The 20,215-nt window shown below is 42.4% G+C and overlaps 1 protein-coding gene across 4 annotated transcripts in view; it reads left to right on the top strand.

Annotated features, from left to right (window-relative positions):
* The window catches only part of MSRA (methionine sulfoxide reductase A), a 383,805-nt gene that overhangs the window by 142,574 nt on the left and 221,016 nt on the right, over positions 1–20,215 (top strand). For all 4 annotated transcript variants that reach the window (XM_005209836.4, XM_024995440.1, NM_174114.2 and 1 more), the window contains 1 exon segment: positions 17,410–17,478. In XM_005209836.4, the coding sequence (XP_005209893.1) occupies positions 17,410–17,478 (69 nt within the window).

Raw genomic sequence — 20,215 nt, 5'->3', positions numbered from 1 at the left:
ATAGAGGAAAAGATTTTGCTTTGGTTTTTGTATAAATACCAGGCTTAGATCTTTTTGTGTGAGCTGTTATCAGCCATTGTAATTGTTGATCTTGTAAATTCATGCTTTTTAGTGCTGGTGGAAGGATTGCTTTTGTTTCTGAACAGTTTCAGTAAGTGTTTGTTTCAGTAGGGAACTTGCATTGAATTTCAACTTTAGCTATGTTTTTCATCTCAACTGGATTTGTAAGATGAGCAATTGCCAGTTATGCTACAGAGGAGTGCTTTGGAATCCTTTTGGTGTCAAAATAAAAAAAATGATCAGTAAGAGCAATGTTAAATGGCTTCCTCTAGGAGTTTTATGATTTCAGGTCTTACATTCAGATCGTTAATGCATTTTGAGTTGATTTTTATGTTTGGCATAAAATAAGGATCCTGTATCATTCTTTTGCATATGACTATGTCCAGTTTCCCCAGTAACATTTATTGAAGCTATCCTTTGCTTAGTATATATTCTTGACTCCTTTGCTATGAATTATTTGACCACACATGTGTGAGTTTATTTCTAACCTCTCTTTCCTGTTCCATTGACCTATGTGTCTGTTTTTATGCCAATATCATACAATTTTGATTATTATAGCTTTGTAATATAGTTTTAAATCAGGACATGTAATGCCTCCAGCTTTTTTGTTTTTATTCAAGATTGCCTGGGCCATTTAGGGTTTTGGTGGTTTCCACTAAAATTTTAGGATTATTTATTCTATTTCTGTGAAAAATGCCTTTAGAATTTTGAGAGGGTTGCATTGACTCTGTAGATTGCTTTTGGTAGTATGGACATTTCAACAATATTAATTCTTCCATTCCATGATCATGGAATATCTTTCCATTTATTTATGTCTTCTTCCTTTTCTTTCATCAGTGTTTTAAAGTTTTTAGTGCATGGGTTTTGTTTTGGTTATTTTAAGTCTTTTGACTTGCCATATAAATTTTAGAATTAACTCGTCAACTTCTACAAAAGCTTCCTGAGGTGTTCATCAACATTTGTTGAACTGTAGATTAATTTGGGGAAAATTGACATCTTAATGATTATTAAAAATATTTATTATTTTTGAGCCTGTGCTCATAAAGGGTGATTTGTCTGTAACTTTCTGTGTCTTTGTCTGGTTTTGTTTTCATGGTAATACTAAACTCATAAAATCAGCTGTGAAACTTTGCTTCTCCTCTGTTTCTTTTCTTGTAACCATTTTCTAAAAATGGAAGCATAGTTAATTTACAATATTGTTTTAGTTTCATGTGTATCTTCTCTGTTTTTGAAGGAATTTACGTAGGATTGGTATTGTCTCTTCCTTAAATGTATCTAGAATTTCAATCCACAAACGTATTCTGTTTCTCCATTTATTTAGATATTCTTGAATTTTCTCAGTGTTTCATGGTACAAGTTTTATATCTATTTTGTTAAAAATCTCCCTAAGTATTTCATTCTATTTGATGCTATTGTAAATGATATTACTTTTCTCATTCTATTTATTTGTTGCAACTGTATCAGTTCAGTTGCTCAGTTGTGTCCGACTCTTTGCAACCCCATGGACTGCAGCATGCCAGGTCTCCCTGTCCATCACCAACTCCTGGAATTTATTCAGACTCATGTCCATTGAGTCAGTGATGCCATCCAGCCATTTCATCCTCTGTTGTCCATCCCCTTCTCCTCTCACCTTCAATTTTTTCCCAGCATCAGGGTCTTTTCCAATGAGTCAGTACTTCGCATCAGGTGGCCAAAGTATTGGAGTTTCAGCTTCAGCATCAGTCCTTCCTATGAGTATCCAGGACTGATTTCCTTTAGAATGGACTGGTTGGATCTCCTTGCAGTCCAAGGGACTCTCAAGAGTCTTCTCCAACACCACAGTTCAAAAGCATCAATTCTTCAGTGCTCAGCTTTCTTTATGGTCCAACTCTCACATCCATACATGACTACTGGAAAAACTATAGCTTTGACTAGACAGACCTTTTTTGGCAAAGTAATGGCTCTACTTTTTAATATGCTGTCTAGGTTGGTTATAACTTTCCTTCCAAGGAGTAAGTGTCTTTTAATTTCATGGCTGCAGTCACCATCTACAGTGATTTTGGAGCCCAAAAAAATAAAGTCAGCCACTGTTTCCACTGTCTCTCCATCTATTTGCCATGAAGTGATGGGACTGGATGCCATGATCTTTATTTTCTGAATGTTGAGCTTTAAGCCATCTTTTTCACTTTCCCCTTTCACATTCATCAAGAGGCTCTTTAGTTCTTCTTCACTTTCTGCCATAAGGGTGGTGTCATCTGCATATCTGAGGTTAGTGATATTTCTCCAGAAATCTTGATTCCAGCTTGTGCTTCCTGCAGCCCAGTGTTTCTCATGATATACTCTGCATAAAAATTAAATAAGCAGGGTGACATTATACAGCCTTTACGTACTCCTTTCCCAACTTGGAACCAGTCTGTTGTTCCATGTCCAGTTCTAACTGTTGCTTTCTGACCTGCATACAGATTTCTCAGGAGGCAGGTCAGGTGGCTGGTATTCCCATCTCTTTCAGAATTTTCCACAGTTTATTGTGATCCACACAGTCAAAGGCTTTGGCATAGTCAATAAAGCAGAAATAGATGTTTTTCTGGAACTCTCTTGCATTTTCGATGATCCAACAGATGTTGGCAATTTGATCTCTGTTTTCTCCACCTTTTCTGAATCCAGCTTGAACATCTGGAAGTTCACAGTTCATGTACTGTTGAAGCGTGTTTTGGAGAATTTTGAACAATACGTTACTAGCGTGTGAGATGAGTGTAATTGTGCTGTAATGTGAGCATTCTTTGGCATTGCCCTTCTTTGGGATTGGAATGAAAACTGACCTTTTTCAGTCCTGTGGCCACTGCTGTGTTTTCCAAATATGCTGGCATATTGAGTGCAGCACTCTCACGGCATCGTCTTTCAGGACTTGCACTTTATAGGAAGAGTTTATTTTTGATATTGCCCTAGTACTCTGTGATCTTGATAAAACTTACAAAAAAGTTTCTTGATATATTCCTTGGGGTTTTTAATTTACACAATCACATCATTGACATATACAGATAGTTTTTTCTTCTTTTTTCCTTTTGGCATGCTAGGTATAGGTTTCTTGTAGATATTCTTTATCAAACTGTTTTCCTGATTTACTGAGAAATTTAAGAAATCATGAATAGGTACTGAATTATGTCAGATGCTTTTTTAGCTTCTGTTGAGATGATCATTTTTTCCCCTGTTAGTATGATAAATTACATTGCATTTTTGATTGTTAAAAGAACTTTCAGTTCCCTAGATGAATCTCATTTGGCCATGATTATTGTACTTTTAAAATATATTCCTGAACTTAATGTTTATTAAAAATATTTATTATTTTTGAGCCTGTGCTCATAAAGGGTGATTTGCCTGTAGTTTTCGGTGTCTTTGTCTGGTTTTGTTACCATGGTAATGCTAAACTCATAAAATCATCTGTGAAACTTCCCTTCTCCTCTGTTTCTTCTTTTGTAACCACTTTTTTAAAGTGGAAGCATAGTTAATTCACAATCTTGTTTTAGTTTCAGGTGTGTCTTCTCTGTTTTTGAAGGAATTTATGTAGGATTGGTATTGTCTCTTCCTTAAATGTATCTAGAATTTCCCAATGAAGCTATGAGTCTGGAGTTTTATTTCAGATTTTTCCATTTCTATTATGGTTTTGGTAATTGTATAGTTTTCAAAATTTGTTACTAATTTATTGCTTCTCAGCTCTGAATTCATCATTCTGAATAGGCTCCATGATAAAGGAGTTTCTCTAGTGTTTTTCCTGTGCTGTGAGCATGGTGTTGTTTCAGTAGAGGGCGCTGGGGAGACTTTGTGCGAGGAGTCTCTTGCTGTTTCGGTTGTGGCTGGTGGTGGTGGTGTGGATACCTCCAGAGGAGCCTGCCCCACCCACCGCCCAGAACTCAGTTCTGTGACCGTACAGCCTTGGCCTGGTGGTAACTTTTCTGCAGCCCTCTTGACAAGGAAGCCAGATTCAGTCTGAGTCTTAGAGTCCCTGCAGATGCTCACAATCTCCCGTGTGCCTGGATCCCACTGTGCACTCACACCTCTGGTTTTGATCACCTGCATTCTGGAAGATAGCCTATTGTTTGCCCAGCATCTCCAGATTAGCTGTAGCCTACAAGCCAGTGAACTGTACTATCCCGTAGCTTAACTGCACCTTCTCTAAGGAGGTTTGAATCCTTCTAAGTCTGTCCTTCTTTAGGTACCCTCAGTCCACAGATAGCATAGAGTTTCCTTAGATTATATAGTTACTTCTAAAATTATGGTTAATATTCTCTATGTTAGACTTCTGCTGTCTGACCTACTATGTGGTTTCCATCTCCTTGATTGGACCAGACTGCTCCACAGGGATTTCTTATGAGCACTATTTGGGTTGAGACTTTAGTGATCTGTGGGTGTTGTCCTCATGTCGAGAAGGGTAGGAAACATTGCCATGTATTCAACTGGTATTTTTCCTCCTTCCCTCACTCACCCCACTCCCCTTGGGCTTTAATCTGAGATTTAACTAAAGTGACAGGGCATACCAAGAGTGTGGTGAGTGATATTTTTGTAAGAACTGAAATTTGGTGAACAGTGAGCCAGGAACATGGTTTCCTATATCACTGCAATGACCAGCTCAAGCTTAACCCTTCTAGTGTCTTATGGTAGTTAGCAGAGTTGTTTGGAATTTCTTAGCACATGGTAAACACAGGATATAATAGGATCCTGCTATTTGGCTGCTTAGAGTAGCCTTAAGCTGCTGTGGATGAAGTGTCCAAGACTTGTAGAAAAACCAAGTTTAATATCAGCAACAATTTTGACTTTTAGCTTGTATTTTGATTCTCATAGAAAAGGGGGAAAACCGTATTTCTTATAGGTACCACTATAGATAAAAATAATCCAATTGTCTTTTTGCTTCCATCTAGTCAAAGAGGAAAGCCCCCAACTCAACTAAACAACCAATCAACCAAACAAAACACCATTCAAATAGAGAAGATTTTCTCCATTGCTGTTAAGGCCTTTGGCATGAATTTAAATTTAGCTTCCCTGGGAATTTTGGAAAAACATTTTTCTTCATTGTTTTTGTAAGCCCTATGAGGCAAAGATATAAATTCCCCAAACAAAGCAGCAGGAAAAGCAACTAATAGTCCTCTGGATGATGCAAATGAATAAAAATTGCCAGAATTATTGCAGAAATGCTGAAAGCCTTACTCTGGTATTTTATACACTATTCCTAGACTTCAGTAGTTCAGGAATGCCTGTTTTAGCAATCCCAGCACACTAGAGAAGAAGTTGGTGGAAAAATAAAATTACATAGGGGTAGTCTTCAGTTAGAAATGGATCATTTGCCAGCGGTTGACTTGTAAGTCAGACTGGAAATACCTTTTTCCTTTGTAGAATATACTCTAAGTTCTCTGTGTGCATGAGTGCTCAGTTGCTGTAAGTTCCATACAGCTTTATAAAAGATGGTTTGAGCTCCTGCCAAATGTCAGTAGTTGTCCTTTGCTCAAAACTATATTATTTCCCCTTTATTAGATATGTTAATGGTTATCTATTGCTGTATAACCAATTATCTCCAAATGTAGCAGCTTAAAAGAAAAATCATATATGATCTCATATTTTTTTTGGATGGGAGGTGGTTAGGAAATCTGGGTGTAGCTTAGCTGGGTGGCCCTGGATCCAGGTCTCATGAGGCTAGAATCGAGATGTGAGCTGTGCTGCGTCTTCTGAAGGCTCTTTGTGGGGAGGATCTATGCTACAGTTCAGCAGGCTCAACCTTTTGGGCACCAGGGACTGGTTTTGTGGGAGACAATTTTCCATGGATTGGGGCGGTGGTGGGATGTGTGGTTTTGGGATGATTCTCATGAGGAGCGTGTAACCTAGATCCCTCGCATGAGCAGTTCATAGGGTTTGCGCTCCTATGAGAATCTAATGCCACTGCTGATCTGACAGAAGGTGGAGCTTAGGCATTAATGCAAATGATGGCAATTGGTTGTAATTACAGATGAAGCTTTGCTTGCTTGCCCACTGCTCACCTCCTGCTATGTGGCCTGGTTCTTAACTGGCCAGGGACTAGTATCCGTCTGTGGCCCAAGGACTGGGGACCCCTGCTCTAGCTCACTGAGGCCTGCCATCAAATGAGCTTGAGAGCAGTCCTTTCCCGGTCAAGTCATCAGATGAGACTGCAGCCCTAGGCAGCATCTTGACCCCAGCTTGTAGGAGACCCTGAACCAGAACTACCCAGCTTTACAGTCTCACCTGCAGTGAGGCCACTGAATTTAAAATGTACTTGGCATTTGAATGGCGAATTTCTTCCTCTTTGGGGGAAGAAATCTGCTTTCTACAGTGATGAATAAAGTGGAGATTTCTTTCTACTGTGAAGTTAGTAGCTGGTCAGGTTGAAAAGGTAGGGAAATGTATTCTGTTCTCTAGCTGTAGCTTATAGCCAACTTGGCTGGTGTGAAAGGGTGTGTTCTTGGTGTCGTAGGGTAGAACTTAGAGTATTTTTTCGTGTTGTGACAGTATCTCATGCATGGTGGTTAGAATCCTAGAAAGAGTTATATTTGAAACTATTACAGGTTGAGCAGGCTCTTGTGGGCTAGCTTACCACCATTTATAACAGCATGTTCATGAGAAAATGGATTCTGTGTCCCAGATGTCCATCTCTTAAACATGCTTTTGAAATGTGACTCATTTTAAAGTTGGGGACTTGCCTGTATTTCATTAGCTCCTCTCCAGCTACTTTCCTCACAGTAGTTTACATTTTGAGCTATCAGCCTTTTGGGAAGATAAAGTGACAGAAAATAGAGATGACTATAATTTACTCCTAGCACTAAGAGCCTGGCAGGCCTATCAAGGCATAATTTTATTCAAAATCAGACTTTCTGTTGGGCCTGCATTGAAGTCCCTTTATGGTTGAGTTTTACTGGGTCACATTCATCTCCTTTTGTAGAATTCTAGAGTCTTAATCAGGTATTTCCAAAATCACTCAATAGATTTAGTATATGAGAATGTACCAAAATGAGAAATACTCTTGTTCTGCCTTATATCCCTCTACTCCCAGCTCGTGTCTCTGTGGAAACTGATGGCCTTCCAGCTGGCAGAGACCATCATTTGGGCCCTGGGAGGGCTCAGTGGAAGGCTGCTTGCCTTGGCCATGCACGTGCTTGATATTTTCAAACACAACACTCATTTAATTCAGCAATGCTCCAGCCAGTTGTTAGAGAATTCATCCCAGAATCAACCCATCGCTTAAATATCCAAGGGTCTGCTTGAGCACATATTCAAGGAAGATAACCCAGTAGGCTTTGCTGTGCCACCTGTGCTCTCTGTCCCTTCATTAAGTCAGGGGACCAGAAGCATGTCTGAAGAACCACTCCTGTCCCCACTCAACTTCCCTGAATTAGAGGTTCAGGTTTTGGTCACTCTTTCATGGTAGACAAGTATACAAAAACACCATAAATTCTGTATCATTTGTAGAATTGTAGTTGAAGATTTTATCTGCCATATTCCCTAATGTGAATATGCACTAGGTCATCAGGCATCCCTTAGTCATGTAACCAAGCCTGCTCTCTCAGGACAAGGGTCTTCAAAGCGGATGAGCTACTGTGCTATTGCTCTAAGAAGAGCTGGATTAAAACATTTTTTTTTCACTGCTTTTGGGAAACCAGTGGAGACCTTCATAGTAAAAATTTGATTTATCTTTCTTTTGAGGGAAATATAGAACATTTCCATCAGTTTTAAAATTATGAATGATGAGCTTAATCTCTATTCAGTCAATCTAAAATAGATTTTAAAATAGTCTTTTCTTCTTTTTTAGAGAAAAATTACAAGGATGAGAGAAACAGACAGGATGAGAGAGAGGAGGGAGAGGGGGCAGAGAAATAATATATGTGTATATTATATTATTTTAATATGTATTTAAGATATATATATTATATAAAATTCCAGAATGGCAAAGTACTACTGATATACCAGTCTGTTTTCTTCCTTTCCTCCTTCCTTTCTTCCCTTCCTCCCTCCCACTTTCTTCTTTCCCATAATATAAAGAAAAGGTAAACCTAGAAATAGGGCTTCCCAGATGGCACATTGGTAAAGAATCCGCCTGCTAATGCAGGAGGCGTTTGATCCCTGGGTCGGGAAGATCCTGTGGAAGTGGAAATGGCAACCCACTGCAGTCTTCTTGCTTGGAGAATCCCCATGGACAGAGGGAGCTTGGCGGGCTCCATGCAGTCCATGGGGTCACAAAGAGTTGGAGATGACTAAGCACACACACACACACACACACACACAAACCTAGAAATACTTATTATTTTAAGATAAATGATATTTTAATCCCATCTAAAATTTATAGTGGTTGATCCTCTTAAAATTCTTTTCCTTTTGAAAGGAGGATAATCAACCCACTGCTTTGGAGAAGGCAGATGGAAACAAGTGGAATCACCTCTGGCATTTGTCCTGAGCCTGGATAAAATGTAAACGTGGGGCTGAGCTGATCTGATTTCAGGGGCTGCTTGCTCACCACTGGCTGTTCTCGCGTCTCCGGCGTGCCCTCAGCCCTGCCTGGGAAGAAGCTCCCAGGCTGCAGGGGTCATCACAGGGTAGCAAAGGCTGGGGACATTTAAAATGTCCTTTGTTTCTGTTTTCAAGCAAGTAATGCATCCCATGGAGCAAAATTCAGAAGGTAAAAATAGGGTATTAAAAAAATAAATTTGGGCATATTATGCACATTATCTTACCTATTGGTTTCCCCCCCAGTTAATGATGCCTCTTATGGATAATTTAGTGTCTTAATCTATAGAATTACTTCATTCTTTATAATGGGTGCATATTATTCCCCATTCTGGACTATTTTGTGTAAAAGGTTAGTGCCAGTCTCTTACACACAATCCTGAAACAACTGTCTGTACATGAGCGAAATGTATTATAGGAGCTAATGGGTGATGAATCTGGTTAACGGTCAGCGTTGATGTCACATCTCCTTATCAATGTTTGATTCCCCTCAGACTATTTTATCTCTTTCTCCTTACCTCTGACATCAGTAATCATTTAATAGATTGAAAATGTATTGATTTCAGTGGAAGCCAATGTTTCTATCCATGACCATTCCTCTTTGTTTCTAATTAAACTCCCAGATTTAGCTGTATCTTCTTCATTTTTAATGTCAAAGGATAGTCGAGAAAAGTTCCCTGTAAGGCTTGTAACAACATATTCCATTTTTTTGATTAGCAGCTTCCACTAAAAATGAAGTTCTAATTCGTTTTCCTGAAACAACAGTCACAGAAAGCAGATTGGTCTGGCCTTACCCCGGTGCAGGCTCGCTTGGCGTGCTCAGGGAGGCTTTGCGGGGGAAAGATTGGTGATGGGCTGAAACAGATTGCAAGGGGAGGTCCGTCCCGTCAGGCTCAGCTGAGCAAAGGGCCCGGGCATTTATCACTGTCACAGGGGGTGGAGGTGGGGGTGGGGATAGAGGCGTCACTGGACCAGTCGGCCCATCAGCGGCCTGACAGCAGATGCTGTGCCACCCAGGGGCAACGCATGTCCTGCTCGAGGCTGCTGCCAGGGTCACAGGAAAGGAGGAAGCCGACCGCTGATTACTAGGGCTCTTTGCTCCAGACAGGCACGGCCTCTTCTCAGGGTGGTGTGTACAGCTGCACGTAAGAGCCGATTCAGCAGTCTCAGTGGCAGACACGGAGCGTCCTAAGTGATGCTAGATGCTGCTGATGAGATGAGAACGTACCTCTGTGGGGCTCATGCTTTAATTCCATTCCCAGGACTCGGATGCTCTGTACCACGCTGGTTATTTTCACACGGGGAACTGACACTGGTAAACGCAAGCTGGGGGCACCAAGTCTCTGAAGGGCAATTTTTTTTAAGCTTTTTATTTTGTATTGGGGTATAGCCGATTAAACCCACTCCAGTGTTCTTGCCTGGAGAATCCCAGGGACAGGGGAGCCTGGTGGGCTGCCGTCTATGGGGTCGCACAGAGTCGGACTTAGCAGCAGCAGCAGCAGCATAGCCGATTAACAAACAAAGGTTGTGATAGTTTCAGGTAAGCAGCGAAGGAACTCATTCTTACATATACATATATCCATCCTCCCCCAAACTCCCCTCCAATCCAGCCTGTGAAGGGCAACATTTTAAAAAACAATACTAAAAAGTATGATCTCTGTGAGATCCTCTATAGGTACATTTGACATCCATCTTTGAAATCTAAAGTATGTTTTAGGATCAATAACAAGCATCCCTTAGAAATCATTTTGGTGTACAGCCACATTTTTCAATACAACTGTTTTCAGCACTGTTATTCATGAAGAGGTCACATTCATCAAACTGACATATAGATCTTAACCCTTCAAGTAAGCTTATTTTAAATGGAATTTCTCATCTCAAGATTGTCTAATTTGGGTGGTCATTAGGAATTACTTGTGTTTAGAGGGGGCAGGGAGATTTCACAAAAATCAGGTGGAGATTTTTCCGTCGATTAATATCACATGCTTAGCATAGATGCCTAAGTTGACATGGTTCTTACATGTGGTAATTAATAACAGTATTACATGAGTGAAATGGAGTCCTAAAAATGAAATGAACAATGATGGAATGCTTTTCTTGGGATAAAGTAGCATGAATTGGGAACTCATGCTTGTCTGAGAATTGTGTGGTAACAGGATGCATTAGGAGCTGTAGGCAGTGCTGCTAACACAGGAGATGTGTGTAGACGTACCTGGTCTGCAGCCCTAACAAGTGGGGCAGAGTCGTTGCTGGTCAGTGAAGAATGAATAGAAGGCAGGCACTGTCTACCCTGTAGTAACACTGACAGCAAACCCGGTGCCTGGCACATAAGCTGTGTTCAGTCATTGTTTTCTGAACTGTAATTTTATTTGGACAGAATATAGATCCCTGTGCCTTGACTTGGTGGAGCAGATATGTCCCCCGAGTCCCTCCATCAGCCTTCCCTCCTCCAGCCCCTGCACGCCTGCCTTCCTGGGTCCATAAGCCCCAGAGCCCTGCACATCAGAGGGGGTGTAATAGGGCAGCCGTGTTTCTGGGCTGGGTTGGTCCTGAAGTCCCTGAGCATCCCCAGTGGCACTCAACATGCAGGGGCCGTGGGCTCAGGGACAGGCAAGAGTTCCAGGTACTCTGGAACCCTGGAAAGAAAAGGATCCTTACGTGATCAAGCAGTAAGCAATCTACTCATTGGTTATTCTCAGTTAAGAGTTTCTCTCGTTTCTCTTGCTCTTTCTCCTCCTCAAAGAAAACAGAGGAACAGGGTTCAAAGGAAAATGTTTAGATTTGCACAACTTGAAAATCTAGGTAAGATCTAGATTTCTTCTTTTATTTTACTGTTTCCCCACTTTAATGTTTATATATATTACTATTTTCTGATGTCATGATAAAAAAAAAAAAAACTACTAATGGTCATACTTTTTAAATTGCTATGTATTATTCCATCTGAGGCTGTGTCACAGTTTACTTCATTGTCTCCCTTTTGGTGAGCCAAGTAATGGTTTTTCATTCTTATAATCAGTTCTGCTGTAATTTGTGTTGTTTAGTTGCTCAGTCGTGTCTGACTCTTTGAGACCCCATGGACTGTACCCCACCAGGCTCCTCTGTCCATGGGATTCTCTAGGCAAGAATACTGGAGTGGGTTGCCATTCCCTCCTCCAGGGGATCTTCCCGACCCAGAGGTCGGACCCATGTCTCCTGCATTGGCAGGTGAGTTCTTTCCCACTGAGTCACCAGAGAAGCCCTTGTTTGGAAACCTTTGCCTCAGTTCTGATGATTCCCTAAGGTAGAAATAATTCACTTGTGAGGTTTGTCACAGCTCAAATGACTGAGAGTAACATAGGACACAACTTGGTGGCTGAACAGCAACAGCAACAACTCAGGACATGTTTAAGTTGGTTGTGATGTGTGGGGTGAATAACGTGATGGTGGGGGCTCACACCACCGGGTGGTCTGCAGCCCTGAGGCTTTAGTCCAGTCCAGGGATGGTTCTGGGCCCAGCAGTGGGCCTGGACTCCCAGGACAGTGGCAGCAGTTACAAGACTCTTCAGTTAGCTGGTGTCGCCAATATGACCTGCCTGGAGAGGCTTGACCCTTTAGGAGAACGTGGGGGCCCACTCTCCAGCCCCCGACGAAATACTTTGCCATTTACCTTATAAATCCATGCCCTCCCCACCCAGAAGATAGAAATTTTAGCTCTCAACTTGAGCACAGGACACAGCACTAATCGCCAGGTAGTTTGTGTCTGTATTTGCATTGTTGCAAGTACATGGTTGAAGAGTTTTACTGTGTTTTTGTCAAGGAAGAAGACAGTAATAAAGTCTGAAGTGCATTAGACATTCATAAAACAAAACAAGAAGCAGCGTCAGTATCATCTTGTAAAGCTTTTGAACGTGTTCCTCCGAGCCCCGCACCAAATCCCCTTCAGAATCTCTCCGAGAGTTGACTTTGACCCAGTCTTGCTCTAATTAACCTCCCTGCTCCTCAAGCACTGGGCTTTCAAGATAAATGGAAATCTATTCCTCGTCCTCACACGCCCTTGACTGAGGACACGTCACGGCCATCAGCCCAGGTCGTCCCCCTGGAGTGCGGCACTTTGGAACGTGTGCCCACAGCGCCCAGCCAGCCAGACGGGAGGCACCCGCCTGCTGGGCCGGGCAGCAGATGTCCTTGTCAGACGGACAGACCCCTCCTGTCTCCTGCTCTGCTGGTGATCAATACTCTCAGTGCCCAGTCAATGAGAGATGGCTCTGTTTAGTCAGTTTGATTGTTTCTGTGGTGAAATGTGCCACCACTTTTGAAAAAAAAATTATAAATGCTTTTTAAAAAATATTTTTAATTATAAATTATAAATGCTCCTCACCCTCCAGTCTCATCTGACCTTTAGAATATGCTTCAGCAGTCTCAGGTTCTTTGGCCCCCGAGTACTTGCCTGAGCAGAGTGTCAATGGGAAGCTGCCCTTGGTCTGCAGGACTAGAACTGCCCTTGCTTGGTTTTTAACACCTCCCCTGTTCGCTCCTTCTGGAATGGAAAGTAGCACACAGTATCTATTCTCTTATCCATAAAGCCGTATAGAGTCTGGAGGCTTTCAAAGAGTCTTTTTAAAAAATTGCAATGGGTGATGTAGAAATGAGAAGGAAAAATGGCTTCTTTCTTTGTACCATCTTTATGGTTTATTCACTGAGACCAGGAATAGCAGAATGATTTCATCACACATGCCTTTCCTGAGGAATAAGAGACTCTGTGGGGTGCTAAGTCCAGACGAGATTTTGTGGTCATAGTCGGGGAATTGTGAAAGTGTGCTGGGATTGATTAATGATGTCTGCCATGGACGTGGACGCGGAGGAGAGGTACATGTGTGCCGTGTATTTGCCAGTCCTGACTCAGATCTTGGGTGAAGCAAGTCCACATGTAGATGCTGATACAAGCCTGACAGTTGTGTGTATTGTGCGCCAGGCACTCTTCTCAGTGCCTTACGTATATTAACTCCTTTGATTCTCAGAGCAACCCGTGAGGTAGGTATGGATGAGGAAATGGAAGCACAGAGAGGCTGCGTTGCTGAGCCAAGGTCATACGACTAGGCAGCGGGAGAGCTGAGATTCAGGGTCAGACAGTTTTATCGCAGAGGCCAGGTCCTTAGCCCTAGATTCTGCACTCTTTATCCTTGGCTAATGCTGTGTCTTTGCTCTCCAGGGAGTGATGTAAGGCTCAGCTGTGGTTCAGAAAAAGATGCAAGATCAAGTTTAGAGCCTTGTTATCTTTGGGCCTCAGGCTGCAGAATGAAAGATAAGACAGAGTCCCGGAGAGCCTGGGCAGTGAGGAGGGAGTTGCTTATGAACTTCCTCCTTCCTCTCTGGGTAGCATGTCCAGTCTTTCCACTTCTACCTTCTCAGACGGGAGAAGGTGGTTTGGAAGGGAAGAGGAATGGTGTTTAGGGACTGGAACAGAGGAGTTCCTTGGTCTCCAGGCCATCCGACTGGGGAGACTTTCTGAGTGGCCTTTTTCAATGATCATTTATGTATAAGGGACACATGCGTGTGTATGTAGAGATACATCAGTGTATCAAATAATAATCTTTCATAATGGCTAAAGAGGGACTTTTTAGTACCTTAGTAGTTTGTTTCTCGTCATTAATTTAGCAGCTATTCATTAAACACCTATGTTGGGTCTTACAATGTGCGGAAACTGTGGGAACCATGAACCCATATGAGCCCTGCCTTCTCTGAGCTTGTAGTCTACTCGCTGAAATAATGACTAAGTGTAGGGTGCAGCTCTGACTGTAGTCGAGGGAATGAGGGGCGGAGGTGGCCAGACCACATGGGTTTTTGAAGCTGCATTGAAGAGTTCTGATTTCTGCGTATGAGCAGTGGGAAGCCATGGAAAGTGGGGGAGAGGACCAGGGACTTGGTGTTATATAATCAGTTAAAAGATAATTGTGATGATAATGGGAAGAATGAATTGGAGAGGGGATATGGAAGAGCTGGAGGTGCTTGTAAGGGTCCAGGGCAGAGACCATAAGAGTTGGGACGAGGGTGGTTTGGGTGGTGAAGGGAAGAAGTGAAAGGATTCTAAAGCTATCTGAAAGGCAAAATTAGCCAGATCTGGTGATGGATTAGGTATGCGTAGCAAGGGAGAGAGAATGGGCAAGGATGCCCCGAAAGTAGGAGTATGTGGTCCTATTCCCAGGGGTAGGGATGCTGGAAGAGGGTCCGGTTTGGTGAGGAAGGTCATCCTGCATTGGAAGTGCTTTTGAGCTGTGCCCGAGGAGATGTCAAATAAGCCACAATGTTTATGGAAGCCATGTAGTGGTTTGGCTGGCTATACATATGTCCTGATGGACTGTCCTGGGACACTAAGTGCTGCAGAACAAATTTTAGAAATCTACAGCTTTGTTGACTTCGAAAAATTCAAACAAACATTTTCATCTGGGAAGTAAGAATCTAACAATGACAAAGACAACTGATAGTGATAAATATCTTGCATAATATTCATAGTTATTTTTGGTTTTGCATATTTCTCTGCCAGTCTTTTCCCACAAGCATTCATATTTTTGTTAGCCGTCATTATAGTCTGCATTCAGTATGTAATAGCATTGTTTTCACTTACTATTATCCCAAATATTTTTTCACATTTCTATTTCTCTCTCAAATACTGTGTTTAAAATGTTACATGATATTCCATGCTTGTGATAAATTATGAATGATAATTTTCTATGTTTTGATAATGTTTGATAATGATAATGTTTCTCTGTTTTTGGATATTTAGTTGATATAAAGATTTATTACCAGTAGTACATGAGTAAATATTATGTCTACCACCTTTTTTTTTTTTCTCTCGCATTTTTCTTTAAATTCTCATGAGTGAGCTTAGTGGGTTAGCCTTTGAATGGGATTATAGCTCTTTGATATATGTTTTAATACCTCTGACAGGGGCTCTGGGGTCCTAACTATAGAATAGAGCTGTGAGTTCCTCGTGGAGCCTCACCACCTTCCTTTGGATTCAGTAACCAATGATCCTACCATTGTCTGAACACTGTCCAAGGTACCACGGCCACCTGTGACCTTACCTCCTGCATCTGCTGGAGGGGCCAGTTAGTGCCTTGAGACTGTAAGGCTCGTGAGCCAGGTTCAGCCTGGTTCCTCCCCTTCACCCAGTTCTTCTGTTCCTCAAACAGTACACCGTTGCTTAGGAACCTGTGGAGGCCCCTGAAATGATGGAAGAGAGGAAGGAATCGACTAACCTAGACTGAACCTTATCAGCCTCCAGGCTCTAAAAGACCTGTGGTCTGTGGTGTGGTGCCACGGCGGCTGTGGTGTAGCTGTGGTGCTCCGGCGGCTGCCTAGGGTCTTGTGGGTTTGGATGGGAATCTCAAGACCTTTTATGATCAGGTGCCTGCCTACCAATCTATCCTTAAGTGCCGCTGCTTCTCAACACATCACCTTTACTTGCCTGGACTAGTCTGTCCTCTGGCCCAGGACAGTGTCTTGGCTGCATCGACTTCTGGCTCTCACTCGAGTTGCTCCCTCACCCTCTGCTTTTCTGAGTCCTAGTCCTCCTTTTAGACTCGACACTAACTGTAATTTCCCCAGGTCCCTGGCTCCACCTTGCAGCTGACTGTCCCTCTGCTGCAAACCCTTCCAGTACCTTTAGTCCCCACTCCAGGACTTAGCACATCATTGTAAACTTGCTTTTGAAATTTTACCTCTTGAAGATAATTGTACACTCCTCATAAAGGCAAGAATCATGTCAGTCTCCACCCAACTCTGCCAAAGCCCTCAGTACCTAGCTTTAGTGCTGAGCCCTGTGCCAGAGCTCAGTAAATCTAATGTGACCCATTAGATCAAAATATCCATGCACCATGATGCAGTGTCGAAGTGTTTTCGATGTAAATGTCCATGTTCCCAAATTGCTTAGGCTACTCATAGATGGGCCATACTCAGATCTTCTCTTACCTGGTTTTGGTTTGGGAGCTATGAGAGTAAGTTAAGGCTGGAAAACCATAAGCCGGTCACTTTTAATTTCTAAGTCCTTGATATGCATTCAGGTGGAAGGGTGACTGGCAGATGTGATGAGGCTGGATGAAGGGTAGTAGGAAGCAGTGAAATGAAGGTCTGTCTGGTCTTTAAGAAGGCAAGTGTCATTGGCCCCTGAAATGGTGCTTGACTTGCGAAATGATGCTGTCTGCAGTGTTACCCTGTTGTCTTTTTATTATGGTTATTTTAATACTTATGCGTTTATTTCTTTGGTTGCGTTGGGTTTTAGCTGCAGCAGATCTTTGTTGTGCCATGCGGGATCGTTTGTTGTAGTGCACAGACTCTCTAGTTGTGGCACACAGGCTGCATTGCTCCTCAGCATGTGGGATCCTAGTTCTGCAACCAGGGTTCTCACCTGCATCCCCTGCTTGGCAAGGCAAATTCTTAACCACTGAACCACTAAGGAAGTCCCTACCCTGTAGTCTTTACAGCTTACTTCTGATCATCAGCAATCCTCAGGGAGAGCCACCGCAGTTCACCCCGAGCCCCACGCTCCCTTTGTTCTCCAGGGCATGTCCTGGCACAGAGGGACCCTCTGGCCGGGAGTCAGGAGCTTCCAGGCCGGCTGGCTTTGCCACCCCCAGCTGCACGGCTCTGCACATACTCGGGCCTGGGAGTGCTCACTGGTGAAATGCCATGCCCGAATGAGGCCATCTCTGGGCTTTTTTGTAACTGAGATTTAAAAAAAATAATAATTGAAACTCTCTTAAGAGGGTGAACTTTAGTGCTGTTTCTAACTAAAAATGAGAAATAGGCTCTCTGACACATTTAATGACATGTGTTAGTATGTGTGTAGAACTTTACACTTAACTTGATTTTCTTTCTTTCTTTCTTTTTTTCTAGCCAAACATCATGTCAATGGCAACAGAACAGTTGAACCTTTCCCAGAGGGAACACAGATGGCTGTATTTGGTAAGATATCAATTCTGAAAGAAAACCCAAATTGTGTGCAAAGACTCGTGCCAAATTTCTGAGTTTTAGCAAGTGTCCTCAGGGCTTCAAAATCTGGGCTCTTCTAGATATTTACAAGTTGTTGCAGCCAAAAAATTATCGAGTTCTTAGAATTTCAGGGATCAGAAAAGCTTATTCTATAGAATTTAGTATGCTTTCCTTCCTCACTTTGCAAGTCAAATATCAAACTGTATATTTACTATTCTTATGTCCACACTCTGAATTAACCTGATAATTTAGGAGTTGAGTTTTTCTTCCCTAGGAAAGATTTTTTCCGTATACACATATACATATATATGTGCATGCTCAGTCTCTTCAGTCGTGTCCGACTCTTTGCGACCCCGTGGACTGTAGCCTGCCAGGCTCTTCTGTCCATGGGATTCTCCAGGCAGGAATACCGGAGTGGGTTGTCATTCTCTTCTCCAGGGGGTCTTCCTGAACCTAGGTCCTCTACATTGCAAACAGATTCTTTACTGTCTGAGCCACCGGGGAAGCCTATATGTATACATACATGTACTATACATACATGTGTATATGCATAAAAGCTGGGGTTCAAATAGCTTTGAGATGTTATTCCACAGAGATCAATCTAATTGAACAGTCTCTTTCTCCTCCATTATGAACTGAGCATATTCCTGTTTTTTGTTTGTTTGTTTCTCTGGTTCCTTCCCCTTAGCCTTTAGACACATTCTCTGATCTCTTTCATCCTAAAGCCCTCAATTCCCCTGACTTCACACCCCCTCCAGCTTCCATCTCCCCTTTGGTCCTGATGGAAGTCTCCTGCAAGGGCTTTTGATGTAAAATTGCTTTAGCCAGAAATTAGCCTTCTGACAACAGTGTCTCTAAATTAGCATATTCAGGATAAAATGTTTCCCTAATCCCAGAGTTAGTCATCACTGATGATTAACCCTGGAGAGTTATGAAACAGGGACCCACTTCTGCCCAGGTGTTTGTAAATCTTGCTGTGTGTGGGCTGTCACCTTTTAAAATATACTGGTCAGTAATTAGAAGTTCTAATGCCCAGAAATTTAAACGCAGTATCTGGTTTTTGTAGAAAAAAGCATTTGTTGTTGTTCAGTCACTAAGTTGTGTCTGACTCTTTTCAACCACGTGGACTGGAGCATGCCAGGCTTCCCTGTCCTTCACTGTCTCCTGGAGTTTGCTCAAATTCACGTCTACTGAGTCGGTGATGCTGTCTAACCATTTCATCCTCTATCGCCCCCTTCTCCTTTTGCCTTCAGTCTTCCCAGAAGAAGGGAAAAAGTCGGCTCCAGTGAGTCGGCTCTTTGTGTTGGGTGGCAAAAATATTGGAGGTTTAACTTCAGTATCAGTCCTTCCTATGAATATTCAGGGTCGATTTTCTTTAGGATTGACTGATTTGATCTCCTTGCATTAGTTATTACTATAAGATGTGTGCTCACTGTTTGATTTGTTAAGTTTCCTCTGAGAAATTACATTCAATGACAGCATTTTTACTCAAGTCATAGGCCAAGCTGAGTGTCTGTTACCAGGGCACGAAAAGAGTCATGTAATTGTACAAAGGGTTCTTTCGGTGTCTTTTAGCTTTGTGAACCCCCAGAAACTAGGTTAGAAACTAGGTTCCATGTCATACTGGGAAATGTGAAATGAGACTGACTGGTCATAGATTTCCTCCTGTCCTGATATTTTAGGAAAGACTCTTTCCCAAAGGACTAATAATGTTGTTGGCCACATAATTGAAAATATCAGTGCATAAAGCTCTGTAGCGGGATTATTATTACTATAAGTTTGTGAAAGGTTTGCTTTAGAGTGACTTCCCTAAAAATCCTAACCCAAGGCCTTCATTGTTTGACTGGGCAAGCAGCTCCCCCTCTCCCAGCCTCAGTTTTCTTAGCCATGGAGTGGGGAGGCTGATGGGGTTCCTCTGAGACTCTCCCCTTGGCTTCTGCATCTTCCGTACTCCAGGCTGTAGGCTCATCTGGCTGCAGGCTACCCTGGGAAGCCCACTGTGAATGGCCAAGGGGTGTGCTTTTAAAAGAAACAAATTGTGTACCTAACCTCTACCAGTGCAGAAATATACAGATCGTAAACCAGAATAACATCCCCTGACATCTGAGGAGTTTTGCTTTATTAGAACTGCAGTTTGCCTCTTCCAGGTGCTTAAATGAAGGCCTCTGCTTTGGTTAACTGCACGCAAACATTTGATATTTGTGCTTTCAAAACCATCCTCTCTTGATATAGCTTGTCCACCTGGTCTGTGCTGGGGAGTGGATGGGTTTTGGGGTGGGGTTCCGTCATTCAAGTTGTTTATAGTTGTACTGAAAAAGTAAGACTAACTGCAGCTTCTTGACACGTCTTGGGCATTTAGTCCTCACAGTACCTTGTAAAGCTGGTCGGAGTACATAATCCCCTTCTCAGAGAGCTCATATGATTTATCACAAGTCCCTCAGCCATAGAGATGATGGAGCTCAAATGTGAGCCTAGGTCTAACTGACCGGAAGTCCACACTCTTTTCCTCATGTCCCCGGACACTTGGCTCTGGTTACAGGAGTCCTGGGACAGTCTGGTAGAGTCAGAATTGCCTTTCGGCTAGATCATCCATGCACAAAAGCATGATTTCCAGCCAAGTCAATTTAGCAAATTGATTTGTGAATTTCTGTGCATTTCCAGAGTGCTCTGAAGGACTCTTGAGATACAGCTTTTGCCGGGAAAACACTGC

This window comes from Bos taurus, chromosome 8, assembly GCF_002263795.3.
Source record: "Bos taurus isolate L1 Dominette 01449 registration number 42190680 breed Hereford chromosome 8, ARS-UCD2.0, whole genome shotgun sequence".
Classification (NCBI taxonomy): Eukaryota; Metazoa; Chordata; class Mammalia; order Artiodactyla; family Bovidae; genus Bos; species Bos taurus.
The sequence above is the reverse complement of the archived record's forward strand: the minus strand, read 5'-3'. Positions and strand labels throughout refer to the sequence as shown.